The sequence below is a fragment of the Brassica oleracea genome, chromosome C4 (genome assembly GCF_000695525.1).
Source record: "Brassica oleracea var. oleracea cultivar TO1000 chromosome C4, BOL, whole genome shotgun sequence".
Taxonomy (NCBI): Eukaryota; Viridiplantae; Streptophyta; class Magnoliopsida; order Brassicales; family Brassicaceae; genus Brassica; species Brassica oleracea.
The window spans coordinates 9,076,665-9,093,665 of record NC_027751.1 but is presented as its reverse complement, the minus strand read 5'-3'; the positions used below and the strand labels follow the sequence as shown (position 1 = coordinate 9,093,665).

General features: G+C 34.0%; 3 protein-coding genes and 1 long non-coding RNA gene across 4 annotated transcripts; 1 reads left to right on the top strand and 3 right to left on the bottom strand.

Moving 5' to 3' along the window:
• Window positions 1-1,167: 1,167 nt before the first annotated feature.
• Window positions 1,168-8,242, top strand: LOC106337675 (MATE efflux family protein 5-like). The gene is made up of 8 exons (XM_013776797.1): window positions 1,168-1,497; window positions 6,060-6,604; window positions 6,766-6,852; window positions 7,145-7,201; window positions 7,288-7,526; window positions 7,655-7,773; window positions 7,884-7,970; window positions 8,097-8,242. Exons 1-8 carry the CDS (start codon window positions 1,261-1,263, stop codon window positions 8,178-8,180), a joined length of 1,455 nt encoding a protein of 484 aa, XP_013632251.1. The 5' UTR covers window positions 1,168-1,260; the 3' UTR covers window positions 8,181-8,242.
• A 984-nt stretch (window positions 8,243-9,226) lies between these two features.
• On the bottom strand, window positions 9,227-10,061 carry LOC106341594. Its single transcript, XR_001269690.1, has 3 exons — window positions 9,890-10,061; window positions 9,353-9,584; window positions 9,227-9,290 (listed from the first exon to the last, which is right to left on the bottom strand). It is a non-coding gene; the product is annotated as an uncharacterized LOC106341594 (long non-coding RNA).
• Window positions 10,062-12,089: 2,028 nt separating this feature from the next.
• Window positions 12,090-13,325, bottom strand: LOC106341002 (aquaporin NIP2-1-like). The gene is made up of 4 exons (XM_013779821.1): window positions 13,143-13,325; window positions 12,593-13,033; window positions 12,453-12,514; window positions 12,090-12,373 (listed from the first exon to the last, which is right to left on the bottom strand). Exons 1-4 carry the CDS (start codon window positions 13,281-13,283, stop codon window positions 12,157-12,159), a joined length of 861 nt encoding a protein of 286 aa, XP_013635275.1. The 5' UTR covers window positions 13,284-13,325; the 3' UTR covers window positions 12,090-12,156.
• A 629-nt stretch (window positions 13,326-13,954) lies between these two features.
• Window positions 13,955-16,291, bottom strand: LOC106340867 (receptor-like protein 12). Its single transcript, XM_013779698.1, has 2 exons — window positions 16,039-16,291; window positions 13,955-15,470 (listed from the first exon to the last, which is right to left on the bottom strand). Exon 2 carries the CDS (start codon window positions 15,281-15,283, stop codon window positions 14,108-14,110), a length of 1,176 nt encoding a protein of 391 aa, XP_013635152.1. The 5' UTR covers window positions 15,284-15,470; window positions 16,039-16,291; the 3' UTR covers window positions 13,955-14,107.
• Between the last annotated feature and the right edge of the window lie 710 nt (window positions 16,292-17,001).

Here is a 17,001-nt window from a genome sequence, read left to right as displayed (position 1 = left end):
TGTTTCTTTCTTATTTTTGAATCAATTTTACTTACAAATATATATAAATCAAGTATTTTAAAACCGAAGAACCGATTTTACTTATGTTTTGGTTACAAAGTAAATACAAATTACGTACTTTTAAACCAAAGAACCGACTGGAACCCGAACCTAAAAGTACATCGGGTTGTACCGGTTCTTTGAAAATTTACCAACCCCGACCAGAACCCGAGAGAACCCGAACCGGTCCCGAACTGAACTTTCATATAATCCGAATGAGGCTGCTTTTGATAAACCCGAAAAACCAAGACCCGATTGGATAAAACCGAAACCCGATTGGGACCCCGGATGCCCCATGCCTGTTACACACCCTTCCTAATTGCCATTTATGGATCTGAGACAATTCTAAGTGCATCAGCATTGACAATTGTTATACTCCCTCCATTTCTTTAAAAAGTTTCACTTTGACATGTTTTACATAGATTATTTTTTTTGTAAAATATACTAATATTTTCTTATTTAATGTAAGATTACTAAATGAAAATAATTTAAATAAAAAATATTAATTACTAAACGAAAATAATTTAAATAAAAAATCTATATATTATTTATTCAAAAGGATAAAAATAGATTTAATATGTAAAACTGCATTGAAAACGTAGAATAATGATACTCTTTTGAAATAACACTTTTTTTTTAAAAAAATTTAGAGAGATTATAAGTTTTTCAAAAGCACATTAGAGATCGGGGATTGATTCAGATTGATTTATCATAATATCACATTAACAAATATAAGAACCGGATTAGTACATCACTAATGGCTGATTTCTTGTATTGAACTAATGATGCATGAAATACGGAAATCTTCCGTATTTTATAGTTTTTATTAACGTATAAGAGACATCTTACATTTCTATCACAACTTGATATTTTCACCAACCTAAAAAGAAAAAAACCATCTATACTTTGCTATCTAAAAGATCCCCCACCAATTAAGGGACCAATAATACATTGAGATGGGTTCATTCATCTCTGATCTCCCTATCAAAACTTTTTCGGATGGTTCAACTTTCCACTGTATTGGAGACACGTAGGTAGGCACATAGGTCACATGTACTTGTCTCTATATCCTTAAAAGAATATAAATACACTAATCTATCTCCACAGATCAGTAGAGAGATACTGAACACAACACGAATCCCCAAAAGACAGGGATCAAAGAGTTTGTTACTTTGCTCTCTCTCTCTCTTGAGTGCACACATTCTTTGCAGCCGATCGATAATGAAGAAGGAGAGTAACGATGTGTTGTCGTGGCCTCTCATTGAGCAGAAGAGTAGTGGAATAAAGGAGGAAGTGAAGAAGCAGCTATGGCTTGCTGGACCACTAATAGCAGTGAGTCTACTTCAGTTTTGTCTTCAAGTAATATCGGTTATGTTCGTCGGACATCTTGGCTCTCTTCCTCTCTCTGCCGCTGCCGTTGCCACCTCATTCGCTTCAGTCACCGGCTTCACCTTCCTCGTCAGATCCTTTTTCTCTCTTACTACTCTTTCTATGACTATACGTCTATACGTATATATGTGCATACTTCATTTCTTTTACCTTTAATGATATTCTTATTTGGCATTAAAAAAACGATAGTCATCAAAAGAGGTTGCCGTTAAAAATATATTCATCGGCTGAGCAATCTAAAAAAATGAAACATATCGGGTATCTAAAGCCTAAAAGGTGAAAACTAGTTTTAGAACCTTATGTTGTATATTTAAAAATTAGTAATCTGCTTAATTAAGCAAGTATGATAATTTACTCATTTTAAATTTACAGTAAAAATTATTCTGCCTCTGAAACTTGGTTGTATTTAAGTCTTTAAAAGATGGGAATTTTTTTAAAAACATCTGACCTAACTTTCACTTGCTACAAAATATATAACGTCTTGACTTATTTTTTTAGTATATCATATTAATACTCCAACATTTAAAAATTATAAATTTCACACATTTTGTAGATACTATAATCTGGAAAATTCGGCTTTATCCTTAAAGATCTATTTTATTTTGGTAAGAAACTAATTTTACTCACTCCGCAGCAATTGAATACAAATTGTTAATAAATATAAAATTAATAACTAACAGAAAATCATTAAACTCTAAAATTTGGGTTTATAATTTGAAGGTATTTCATAAACGTTTATTTGGGTTCTCAAAACTGAAAAGTATTTTTTTTAGTCAAAGATCATTCCGACTAAAAAAATAATCTATATTATTATAATAGAATCCTTACTAGGATTTTATCCTTGAGTTTTGAGTTAATTACAATAGTATGCCAATTCTTTATTAGAATTGTTTTACTTATTTTCGCCACTTTTAAATTCAACCAATCAAAAATAAGCTTTAATACTAATATCTTTAGTTCAATTAATATAACACCATTAACCTATTCTCTTCACGAAATATATATATATATATATATATATATATATATATATTTATGGTTTCATGTTCCAAGTCAACTAACATAGAAAATAATTAACCATGCATATTTTTTTTAGAACTCAGTATATTGAAATTGACCATATCCATATGATGGGTAAAGATGTCACCGGTAAAAACATAAATATTCATACGTTTTATATATATTGAAATTTGACCATATGAAATTGTTTTAATTGTATGGCACTAAATTTATTTCTGGTTTACTGGCTTAATAACCAGATCTATTATATTGCCCGCAAATATAGATCAATTTATTATTTTAGTTGGTTTGCTATATTGCCATATCTTTAAAACACATGTATTTGATAATCTTATATATTAAAACAAAATTCACAACCTTGATTCATGTGTGATTTTTTTTTAAAAATAGACCCTCACTAGAAATCAGTTATCATTCATTTATTACTAATAATATGGATTAATAATATATCATTCCTAATATAACATCGACTCCTAAAAATTCGGATTGGTTAACAAACTCACCTTGATTCATGTGTGATATTTTTATTTGGATCATCATTTAAATTTTTTTATTAAATGTATTTCATTAATGCTAATATATAATCTTTTAACTACTTAAATCATAATATAATTTGATATCTTTTAATTTAAAATATAAATAAATATATTTTTTTTTTTTAACAAATGTGTTGAAAAACATTATAACAATATCTTAATTATCAAAAATTGTATATAAATATTTTTACTAATTTTGTAATTAGTAATAAAATTAATATTATTATACATTAATATATATATATATATATACACTCAGTTATCTTTTATAAAATGAAAAGAATAAACATAAAAAATATTGATAAAGGAAATCTAGCGCTTTGAATTACGGATCAGGATCATAATAATTGAATAAAAAATGATTTTAAAATATATATAATAAAAAATTTCAAATATATGTGATGATTTGAAATAATCAATTAACTTACAGCATGAAAACTATCAAATTGTTATATTTAAAATAATTATATATAAACATTTAAATATATAAGTAACTTAAAAAATATATTCTAATTATGTAAAATATATATAAACATGAAAATTAATATCCGCACGGTTGTGCGGGTCCAAATCTAGTTATTAAGTTTAAACACATGTAGTTATAGTTTTTCCTTTTCTTTAGTTAGATAAATTATTTGAACGGAATTATACTAAAAATTATAAAAATACGTAACAAATATATACTTAAATACATAAAAATATGTAACGAATATATACAAATTATAAAAATACATAACAAATATATACAATATATAAGATTACTTTATATAAAAATACATAATACTATAATTAACAAATGTTGACTAAAATTTTAAAAGAAAATAAATTCCGCGCTTTTAAAGCGCGGATCAAAATCTAGTTAGTTTTTTTAATTCGGGAGATATTTCATTTTCAATAATTTGAGTTTGCTACAGTATAGGATTTGGCATTTTCCCATAATTGGAACTTTTAGGGTCTCATTATCTAGCTTCTTCCTGGATCAGTCACGAGTTTGAGAGAGTGAAATAAACAATTTTCTTTTGTCATCTACAATAGTAAATAAAATTATTTTTGGTATTTGAAAATATATGAGTAATCCGAAACTGTTAGTCTGATTGGTGAAACACTCGAGGGTAAAAGTTACATCTTCGAATCTCGGTTGCTGAAAGAAAATTTAGCAATCGGTACTTGTTTCTGACTCAAAATATGGGTTCGAACTCACAAATTCTTGCAATAAAAAAATAAAAGTTATAAAACTGAATATTTCAAATAATGACGTACACCAAATGGATAAAATTTATAATTTTTAAATATTTAAGTATTAATCAACTGTTATGTTATATTGTGTAACATTTCAAAAATGAAAATATATAATATATATATTGTAACAAATATTAGGTTAAGTATTTTCTCAGAATTTTCAATTTTTTTTTTTTTTTTTTTTTGATAACTCTGGTATCTGGGCAGCCACATTCCCAACTATCCCCCGTAGAGGGTCCAGCACCCCAACGGAAGGGATGTTAAATCCGCTGTGGCCGGGGCTCGAAGTCGTGATGGCGGGCACCTCAGCCGATGTTCCTATACCACCAGACCAGTAAACTGTATAGGTTGAACTTTTTATAGTGACTGGGCTCACCCCGAAGGGCCACCTCGCCAGAAACCGTATCCCACGTTCAGTACTGGCCGTAGCCCACCTGACGCAGGGGTTTTTTAGCTAACCCAGTTCCACCCCGCTATCCCCGAATATCGAACTGGCGACCTCAGGTAGTCGTGTGTGAGAAACATTCAGTATTGCCGCTAGGCCACCTGATGTTCTCGAGAATTGCCTTGGGCTAAATTTTTATGGGAGAATTTTCAATTTTCCCATAAAAAATTAGCCCAAGGCTTCTTTCAACATATACCCGAAATGGATTTATAAAAGAAAACGTACATAGAAAATAGAAAATGTATAGCTCAGCTACTAAGCATATTATCAGGAGACACTAAGGTTATTGAGAGTTAAATTTTGAACGAATTTTAAAATTTAGAGATTTCATTGTTATTGGTTTATGAATTCTTAAAATCTTATTAGAATCCATTGTTATTGGTTTGTGGACTTTTAAATTCTATGAAAATCTTATGTTATTCAAAAAGTTTAGTTTTTATTGACTTTGTAATTCTATTAAACTCTTTTGTTATTGGGACATAAATTCTCTCTAGTTTTATTCATAACACTCAACTTTACAAATATCACGTATAGTCATAGGATTCTCAAAATCTATGTAACAAAACACAAATACACAAACACAACAAGATTTTTTTTACATTTTTATTGTCAAGTCAAAGATAATTGTAAAAAGAAAACTAAAAATAAAAGAAAATATTAAAAATAACAATTTAAAAAAAAATCTTTCATGAAATATAACTATTTGATATTAAAATAAAATCATGAGAAAATTCATAGGTTGATCTTAAAAACTTAAAAACAAAAATCAAACAAGCCAAATCAAAATGTCAAAATATTAAAAAACCAAAATTATTATTTAATTTTCAAATAGTTCTATTTTATGAAAGAATTTAAAAAAAAAAAAATAATAGAAAGATAAGTTTGGAAAGAAAAGTATATATGAAAATCTATAATAATCAATGACAATTTATACAATACTTTGGGTAAGAATTCATCAAATCTACTTAACTTTTAAAAATCTATTAACTCTTAGAATTTTCAAACTCCATACAAATTCTATTTCCAATAGGCCCCCAAGCCACCTTGTCTGAATTTCCAAGTTGCGTATGCATATTAGATTGTCTTATTATTATTATTTTTTTAGTTTTTTTTTTTGGTAAAATAGATTGTCTTATTATGCTGCTACAAAAACAATAATATTTTGTCACTTTAAGGAGAAAAGCAAAAACGCCAAAAATAAAGAATCAAAGGCGTTCTCTGCTTTGCTTAAATATTTTATTTTATTTTTCTTTTTAACATATGCCATACATTGAACGGTAAATGATCTCGAAACTTTTTAGATTGGATGATATCTAAAACTTTCGTTGACCGCTTACTTGTGAAGCAAGAAAGCAAAATCTAATCATAAAGAAAAAAACTCTTCTGAACAGATGGGAACAGCAAGTGCGTTGGACACAGTCTGTGGCCAATCCTACGGAGCAAAGCTGTACGGAATGCTAGGCATACAGATGCAAAGAGCAATGCTTGTTCTTACACTCTACTCTATTCCTCTCTCCATCATTTGGGCCAACACAGAGCACTTCCTACTCTTCTTCGGCCAAGACAAATCCATTGCACACCTCTCTGGCTCCTACGCCAAGTTCATGATCCCTAGCATCTTCGCCTACGGTCTTCTCCAATGTCTCAACAGGTTCTTGCAGGCGCAGAACAATGTGTTTCCCGTGGTTTTGTGTTCTGGAGTCACCACTTGTCTTCATGTGATCCTCTGTTGGGCCTTGGTGTTGAAATCTGGTTTAGGGTTTAGAGGAGCTGCTGTGGCCAATGCTATCTCGTATTGGCTTAATGTCATCCTATTGTCGTGTTACGTCAAGTATTCTCCTTCTTGCTCACTCACCTGGACCGGTTTCTCTAAGGAGGCTCTACGCGATATCATCCCTTTTATGAAGCTTGCTATTCCTTCTGCACTTATGGTCTGGTAAGTCCAACGACCAGATGTCTATATTAATCATTTATCGGAAGCAACTTGGGAAACAAAGTTTTGTATAATGTTGAGATTTGGTAGTTCTTGCTCAACTTTATTTCTTAACTTAGAATCCATTTAAAGCATCTTTATTTTCGGTGATGTTGTTTGAGCAGCCTAGAGATGTGGTCCTTTGAATTTATGGTTCTCTCGTCCGGACTTCTTCCCAACCCGGTTTTAGAAACTTCTGTCCTATCAATCTGGTAAGGATCAATCAATATAGGGTTTATGAATTGTAACACAAATACCAAAACATATATTACTGTATTCTGTTAAGCTTACATCTTTTTATATTACAAATAACATGTGTAGGAACATAAATAGTATATCTACTTTCTAAAGGCAAATAATTATAAATGTCTCGAAATCATATATATCTTCGTCAGTGATGATTGATGAGATACCCAACTAATCAGAATATATTATAATACTCTTCTCATATGTAATAAGTTTAGTTATTGTTTATGAGTGGATTTAGTAAGAAAGTTTTTGCAGCCTTAATACATCAGGAACAATATGGATGATCCCATTTGGCCTCAGTGGCGCCGCAAGGTCAGTACAAACCTTATATATGACTGCATCAAGACTTAATATAACCATATGTAACTTTATTTGTTAAATTGTCCTTTAATCCATAGCACAAGGGTGTCAAATGAATTAGGAGGAGGGAATCCCAAAGTGGCTAAGCTTGCGGTTCGTGTGGTCTTGAGCATCGCAATCTTAGAGAGCATACTAGTTGGTTCCGTATTGATATTGATAAGGAAGATATGGGGATTCGCATACAGTAGTGACCCAGAAGTAGTCAACTTTGTAGCCTCGATGTTGCCGATTCTTGCCTTAGGCCATTGCCTAGACAGCTTCCAAAGTGTTCTTTCAGGTCACTTATATGCTTCACTCAAACGCAAACATTTTTTTTTTTTTTTGCAAGGCAAACCACCTTACAAGCACCGTTATTACTTGTCATGCTTAATATTTGGTTTGTTATTTTTTATTAATGGTTGAAAGGGGTTGCTAGAGGATGTGGATGGCAGAAGATAGGAGCTGTTGTGAATCTTGGATCATATTATCTTGTAGGAATTCCTGTGGGATTGTTACTTGGTTTTCACTTTCACTTGGGTGGTCGGGTAAATTAAATAGCCTAACTCTGAATCTCTGTTTGCTCATCCCTAACTTTCTCTAAGATTGAACGGTTACAAAGTTAGCTCTATATAACTAAAATGTTGTAATATTTAAGGGGCTTTGGCTGGGAATTATATGTGCACTCATCGTTCAAGGTGTATGTCTCTCCATCATCACCTTTCTTACAAATTGGGATGAAGAGGTAAGTAAGAAGCTGTACTGTAATTTAACAATAGATTGTTCTTAATCTATACTGATATTTGGTTACTATGCCTTGTGACTATGACGACTGAGATTATGATTTATAATGTTTGTCGTTTATTGATAGGTCAAGAAAGCTACAAGCAGAGTTGAATCTTCTTCTGGTGTGAAGAATTTTACAACCGAGAATGGGACAATTCTTGTATTCTGAAAGCTATATATATATGTTGAAAATGACAATATTTATATATATTCTTCATAAGTTGGAGATCATTAGAACCATATTTTATTGACATCAATAAATAAAAATTAAAAGTGTTTGTGATTTACTCAGCTTGTTGGAGATTTTCTTCCTTCTTTCACTTATATAATATCCAGAAAAATTATAGTATATTATATAGGTTGGATATAAGTTGAGTATATCAATACATGAATCAAAGAAAATTTGTAGAGATATCTTATGCAAACGCAGAAGGAGATGAAACTAGGCTTCTATCCACAACAATGGATTCAGGCCCACGTGGATATAGATAGTAAGAAGATGGAGAAGACGATGTAACAGACATGGCATAATCTGAAGGAAACGGTGACATCCCTGTCTCTAATGTTTCCTTGAACTGCAAGTCATCTCCGTACACACTAGGTCCGAGATGCTCTGTTTTATCTCAGTCTCTCCTTGTAGCATCTTCACAACTTCCGACATATTTGGTCTTAGTGTCTGAGACATGTTTGTGCAAAGAAGCCCAACTTTGATCATTCTGTCTGCCTCAGCTATATCTAATTTGCCCTCTAGCTCTGGATCTATTATTCCTGCAAAATCTCCTTTCTTGTGCAGCAAGAAAGCCTAGAATTTTTTTTGTAAAAACACCATGAAGGAGTAAAAGAAGGAAGAGAAGCTCGTACTAAACAATGAGCAACCAATTATATGTGTCTCTTAGACAAAGTTTGTCAGTACCCAATCTATAAGTCCAACACAAGATTCATGTTCAGGTGTGTAATTTTTTTTGAATTATACAGGGATATCCTGTCCCACAGAAGTTGTCCAAACTATTCACGTGTTTCCACGTGTCGGTTCTCTGTCTCTGGCGATGCCAAAAAGTTAATTTTCCAGTGGCCGGAACTCGAATAGTAATACTGGTGACTTCACCTTATTGGGCTTTTGCCCTCAAGTTAATCACCACCAGGCCACAAGCTCTGGTTCAGGTGTGGAATTTGCATTGCTCTTTCCGCTAACAATCTCCATTGCCACAATGCCAAAGCTATACACATCAGCCTTTCTGTTAGATAACCTCTCATTGCATATTCAGTAGCCATATATCCACTGCAAACCAGAACCACTGTTAGTTTTGAAACATATCATATCTTTCTTTATATAAACCTTACATTGTTCCTGCAACTCAGGTGCTAATGTGACTCTTCTCATCTTCGTGCAGTCTAGCCAATCCGAAATCCGATATCTTAGCGTTAAGGTCCTTATCTAATATTACAATGGTTCCTTTGATATCTCTGTGAATGATCTTAACCATTGACTCCTCATGAAGAAACATTAGTCCTTTCGCTATTCCTATGCATATATTCTGCCTTGTTTTCCACTCAAGCCTCTGACTATTCTTTCCTGGGAAAGGAGTCAACAGAGATCTAATGAAACCACTTTTGATCTATTACAAAACTAGAGTTGAGCAAATAACTGAATCTTACCAAACAATACACTAGAGAGACAATTGTTTTCCATGTATTCATAAACAAGGAGATGGTTTTTCTCAGCACAGCATCCATAAAGTTTAACAAGATGTGGATGCTGCTAGCTTTCCCTATATTTAAAAAAAAAATTCTCTCTAGCTAACATTACCTTCTTTACATTGAGTTTCTATAAGATTACTGCTCAAATTTTTTTTACATCTTTGAGATTATGTTTTGTACCTTGAACACAGATCCAAAGCCACCTTCTCCAATCTTGTTGGCTTGGTCAAAGTTGTTTGTGGCGGTTCTAAGTTGCCTCAAAGTGAAACAGTACCTCTATCTCCTCTTGTTTCATCTCTGACACATCGCCTCCAAAAGTGAACTCCCAAACACAAGAAAATGATACAAAGTATTGAACTTGTTACACCAATTAAGAGATGATAATTTCTTGTTTTACTATGTGTTTGTGCAGGAGCATCTGCACAGTAACTGAATGATGGATCTTTCAGACATTATGATTCTCTCCAGGTAAAAAAACATTGGGAAAACTGTTTTTTTAGAGCAAAAAAATAGTAATTATGTCCCTTTAGACTAATCTATATTTTGTGTCATATTTTCCTATAATACCCTTTAATATTTATGAAAATAATTTTAATAAATAGTTTTACAAACAAAAAAAATTTGGAAAAATAGTAACATTTGTTAAAATATCTATATGAACTTAATGGTATATTTTCCAGTTATAAAAAAGTTAAAATTATAAATTTCAGATTATGTTCTAAAAAAAATAGAAATGACATTCTACGAAGTAGAAAACGAAATCTATTTTTTTCATTGAATCTACAATGTTTAGAATACGTGATCTACGTAAATAGGAGTATATTCTACAAATATGTAGAATGCACATTCCGCGCTTAACCTACTATTCTAAAATTCTTAGAAATCGAAATCTACACATTAATCTAATTCTAAAACATGTAGAAACCGACTTCTACAGATTTACTATAAATCTAAAACATGTAGAAATCAAATTCTAAACATTACTATAATTCTAAAAAACTGTAGAAACTGATTTCTACATATTAGTTGTATTCTACGGATAAGAAATCAGTTCCTAAAAATATGGAAACAAAATATTTGAGAATATTCACTTTTATATTTTTTTAAAAAATCGATTTTTTTTTTAAAAAAAAAACGAAAAAGGAATACAACTGATTTCTACATATTAGTTGTATTCTACGGATAATCATACAAAACCAAAAAAATCGATTTGGGATTCTTTCCTCGGCACGGGATCGATCGATCTATTCTTACAGATCGGTCGATCTGTGTAAATCGACCTTCGCCGATCGAGTGAAATGGACCCGGTCGATCAGTATATATTTCGCGTTTTTTTTTGTTCTGAATAATGATCGGGATCGATCGATCCACTATAACTTGTAAAGTGGGATCGATCGATCCCCCTTGTCGAACTCAATATATATCTTTTTAAAAAATTTACAATTTTAAGGGCATTACTGCCATTTTGGAAAAAATTAGTCTAATAGGACATAAAGTAGTATAAATTAGTATAAAGGGACATAGTTACCATTTTTTTGCTCTAAAAAACAGATGTCCCAAAAACATTTAGAAGGAAATTCAGTGTGTAGACATGGGATTGTTGCTAAACCGGACGACGGTCTATTTTTTGTCTGCTAGTATTCTATAGTTAGCGCCTTTTGTTATTGCAAAATAGACCGTGCTTTTATATTTGGTTTGTAATTTGAGCGCAGAACTTTGGAGTTTGTCGGTTTTCCCTTTTATAGTCTTATGTTTTGTAATGTGCCTGTATTAATATTAGATTTGTGAACTCTTTAGTTACAATTTTATAAACATGGGGTTATTTGTTTAATAAATAGAGTCCGTAGGGGCTGTTTTGAAGGTAGAATGGAAATAAAGAAAACTTCAGACTGAAGATTTTACCATAATTTTTTTTTTGTGGAACAAGTGGAGTAGTTGCACAATTTATCCATTAACTTTCGATCTTCTCAAGAGTTGACTTTTAGATTCAAGCTGTTTTTGGGAAATTGTGTTGTCTCCTCTTTAAGCTATCATAGTTAGTTTTTTTTTTCTATCAAGTTGCACAAAACCTCATGTGCTTGAATAAACCGGGAAGATCAGAGGCACATATGCTTCTGGAGGCTGCTTTGCCATATTCGTTGATGTCTACTCCCTCATAATTGAACAGGTAAGCAACTAGGGTTCTAGTTGAGACTATAAAAAAAAAAACTTCTTTAGGTTTTGTTTGACATTCTCATGCTTTCTTGGCAAGGTACCTCTCTGCATTCAAGGATTTTTCGCTCGCTTTGATTTGTCAAAATTAGAATGTTGCAGTCTGCAGTTCTTACTTGAATCGAATAGTAGTTGCTGTCCGAGTATATATGTATACTGATAATGATTACTTACAATTCAAGCCATTGAACAAAGATACAAGAACAGGATTAACCTTAAATATTTATCTACAATCATCACAAAGGAAGATCAGTAACTCGTTTATGAGAAGATCCTGTCTTGGAGAACTCAGAGTTTGCTTTCTGTGTAGCCGGTAACAGTTTATGAATCAAGGCCGCAGAGACAGCTCCAAGTGTTGGAGCCAGCAAGTAAATCCAAATCCCTTTGTAACATCCCCACACAAGTGCAGGCCCTAGGCTTCTTGCTGGATTCATTGATGCTCCTGATACCTCTCTGTTAAATGAAATATTGGATTGGTTGGCTAAAGAGAGAGTTAAGCTTACATAGATTGGAAGAGAAAAGTGAAAATTACCCGGCAAAGATAACATTCAGGGTGACCGTTGCACCGATGATTAACCCCTCTAGTTCCTTGGTCTGCAAGATTCATATTATGTTAAGATTGAAAACCTAATCAAGAAATGTGTATAGTGTTTCTGTTTGCTGATCACTTACTGTTCTCTTGGAGGTAGTGAAGGCACAAACAACTATCATAAGGAAGCCGGTGATGATGAACTCCATCACGAATGCTTGAAGATCAGTCCCAGAAGGAGATGATCCTAGGAAGACATCGTGTTTCTTGCTGCACACGTCATTGTTTAGGTCAAACAGAATACGCAGAGTCGCAGAAGCCAATGTTGATCCGATGACTTGAACAGTTAAGTATGCTGGGAGTTGATACAGAGGGAATCTCTTGCAAGATGCTAAGGCTATGGTGACAGCCGGATTGAAGTGTGCAGAGATGTGGCCGAGAGAGTAAACAAGAACCATTACCACTAGACCCCAAACGACTGCAATGCCCACAAGAGTCACTACATTGTTGTGTTGAGCGTTCACGGCAATAGCGGCACAACCCGCAAATATCAAGTAGTAAGTTCCCACGAGTTCTGCTATAAGCTGCAGATTAAGTGAACAAGAAAACATCAAAAAGGGTACGGAGAAGAAGAAGAAGAAGAAGTGTGAATTAAGCAGTTTTTCCTCAATGGGTTTTGAAAAAAGAACTCACCTTTTGCAAGAAGTGGACAGATAACAATGGTGGATATTTGGGAGGAGAAGAAGGAAGTGAAGTTTTTGAAACAGGAGAAGCTTGGATGTTTAGTACAACAACGTTTCCATGGTTGCTTTTGCCCACTGATATGTCATCCATTTGATTTTTTCTTTAGAAGAGAGTATAAGGCTTTGATTGATGTTTGAAGTTCTGTGTGTTGAGAGATTGTGATGAGGTTCTGCTTTTTTATAGTTTGTTTACCAAGACAAAAGCAGAATGAGAATAAAGTGAAAAGGTCAAAGTTTGCTTAATTTATAGCAACTTGCTACAGCAACATCATGGTTTATTATTGGATTTGTATTTTTTAATATATAAAAGATGAATACTGCTGAACTGTAGATGGTTTGGAGAGTAAAAGACACAGGTCCAGGCCAAATAGATATTATAGTGTATATGTTAACCAAATGGATTTAAAGTTATTGTTAAAGCAAAGCCAAATCCAGTTTTAGTTTCCTGTTACTTTGTTAGTTTAGGAAGGTATATGAGCCCAATTGATGATAGAATAAAGTAAATGATGATTGTATACCAAACCTAACGCCATCAGATGATCACGCATCTACACATATATTATTGGACAATATCAATATATCATTCATTACTTACACAAATCTTATGATTAATTGATAATATGTACTATGTGTTATGTACCTAACATCATAACTATATTTTTTTGTTGCCAAAACAGTTGATCAAATGTCTAAATTCAGTAATTAAATATTTTAAAATTGATTTTGATGATCCAGATAGGCATTGAACCCTCAGCAGCTCTCTGTTGGAACCCCATCTTGCAAATTAGTAGAGGTGCATGTGGAGAATAACACCGGTAACGAAGTCTACCCACCCCTTGACAGGTCACTTTCAAACTTCTTCCACAAAAATATATAGCTGGAAAAAAAAAATACAAAAGTTGTGTTGTTCGTTTATTAAAGGCGAAACAACTTATAGAACAGCATTGGTTTGTATAAAGCAAGGGCTTGTCCGATTGCTAGTCCAAACAACACTCCGGGTCCATAGCCTATTGCTGCTGCTTCCCAGTTCAACACTTTTTCTGGCGTCTGCGGTGTTGATGTTGGTACATTGTCCCTGAAGCAAGATTCTTGAAGAGGAAGACCACAAAGACCCATATTCCCTTCAAAGGAGGCTTTAGGTTGCCCTACAATCTGTGTACTCTGCGGTATTTGGCCAGTGAGTTTGTTATGCGAAACGTTAAGGTAAGCCAAGAAGGTGAGGACTCTTAGCTCCTGAGGAATTTCTCCAGAAAGTTGGTTTTGAGAAAGATCAAGTGACTCAAGTTGTTTGAGGTTGGCCAAAGACGATGGAAGATGACCTGTGAAACTGTTGTTAGATAAATCCAACATAATCAACGACTTCAAGAGACCTACGGATTCTGGAATCTCCCCTCCAAGCCTGTTCCCAGAGATAGCAATTGCTGTGAATGCCTCTGGGATCTTTTCCAGCTCCATATTTAATCCTTTGTTTCTCATATAAATGGAAGGGTAATACTCCGGGGTATACGTAGAGTGCTGTTCTCCTGTGTACTTAAGCCAGGGATAATCAGCTCTAGGGATCTTAAGCAAAGGTGAACTCCAATTAGCAAAGTAATTTCCTGGCAAACTCCCGTAAAAGTTGTTATGGGATATGTCAAGTATCCGCAGCGCCGGGAATGGATGATGGCTTCTAGGAGAAGAAATGAGACCGTGGAATCTGTTTGATCTCAGAACAATGATTTGCAGATCGGGCAAAGCCTTCAGCCAGAAAGGGAAGGTGTCATTGATTCTATTGTTCTCCACGTTAAGAAACATCAGGCTTGTGCAATTGACTAGAGACCTCGGAAGCTTCCCACTGATTTGATTGTGGCCAACATCAAGTATTTGTAACCCACTTTTTTCTATGTAGGGAAGTGTACCAATAAGGTTATTGTTATGAAGTTTCAACGTTCCCAGTGACTTGCTTATCAAGCAACGGGGAATGGAACCACTGAAATTGTTGTTCGATAGATCAAGGCGACCAAGTCCACTTGCGTTGCACAATGAAAGAGGTATGTCTCCTGTGAAATGATTATTCGATGCGTAAATGGTCTGCATGGTGGGTGGAATCATTGGGAACGATCCATGAAAGGCGTTTGAAAGGAAAGAATTGTAGCGCAAGGAAGGCGCTTTTCCTACAATTCTATTTTTGGAAAGGTCTAATTTCTGCAAGCTCCGTAAGGTCTAATTTCTGCAAGCTCCGTAAGGTCTTAATAAAGGTGGGGAACTCGGTGATGTTTCAGCTCGACAAGGTTAGCTCCTGCAAATTTTTCGAACCGATATTAAGCCTCGTTATAACATTCCCGGAAAGATCTAAAGACTCTAGAGACTTGAAAGGCAAGGAGTCGAAGTTAATTGTGTCGGGTGTGTTCTGAAAAGATAGGTCGAGTTCTGTGAGCTTGGCTAACTTTGAGATAGGTTCTAGGATTCGACAGCTCAAAAGGTTATTGGCCATGTCTAAATGTTGAAGCTTCGAGGTTTCAGAAGAATTTATATCCTCACGAGGGTGTGTAAGATGGTTTTGGCGCAGATTAATATACCATAGGGAAGGCATGGTGAATAGATAAGAAGGAACGGTTCCAGAAAAGTCATTATTAGAAAGGTCAATATAAGAAAGAAGGGTTAAGTTCTGTATATTGGGAAAAGGACCGGTGAACTTGTTATACGAAAGGTCTAAGGTGTTTAAGCGGCTTAGGTTACTGATTGAGGATGTAACTTGTCCGATAAAACCATTTTGGCTAAGATCCAAGTATTCTAAGTTGGTGAGTCTGCCAAATCCGGCGTGGAAGGAGGATGTGTCAAAGTGGTTCATTGAAAGAGAGAGGTACCTGAGGTGTTGGAATCTGAAGAGGTTACTATTAGCCTTGATGGTGCCATTGATACATGCACCACGAAGGTTGAGCTCTGTCACGGCACCGGTTTTTTCATCAAAAGAAACACCATCAAAGGAGTTGGCATCTTTGGTCCAAGAGGTTATATTTGCACTAGGGGATTGTAAGACCCCATCGGCCAATTTGCGATCGCAGTTGCGGGATGGAAACTCATTCTTGAAAGCTAAAAGAATCTCAACTTGGTCGCGAGGAACGGAAACTGAAACGCTGTGTTGACATGAAGCAGAATTAAGCAGCTAGACTTGAGAATTAAGCAGTCAGACTTGAGAATTAAGCTGCCGGACTTGAGAATTAAGCTGCCAGACTTTATAAGGTTTTATAAAGTTTTATAAAGGTTTTATAAGCTCGATTTTATTGAAGAGAAGAAGAAGAGAGAGAGAGAAAAAGATATTTTATCATATTGTGTACTGAGGTCACTTGTTTTTAAATACTTGTATCCAGATCCACAATTAAATTAAGGAAACTATTTTCTCCTTCTTTCTCTTACATCTTGAGATCTACTTTCTCTATCTCTGTGTTCTTCATGTTCTTCATTCTCCATAAATAAACTCTCAATAATTCTCTCATTCTAACATGGTATCAGAGCATTAAGCTCCTGAAACTCACAAAAGCTTCCGCAAATTTCTTTCTTTCCTTCTCAGATTATCTTCAAAATCTGTTGGATACATCCTTTTATCCACTGGTCCAAAGGTCTTTCAAAAGGGAAGAACCTCACCAGAACTCAAGATAGAGGAGTACCCTATTCTCTGGAACTCAAGAAAGCTTCAACCATATCAGGAAAAGCTTCTTCAAAGTCCAGTTTATCTCAAAATCAGTAGGAACAATCTATTGTCCACTGGTCCATATCTCTCCATGAGGGAGAACTCCAACATGGTGTTGTTTCCAGAGTACAAGAAGGCT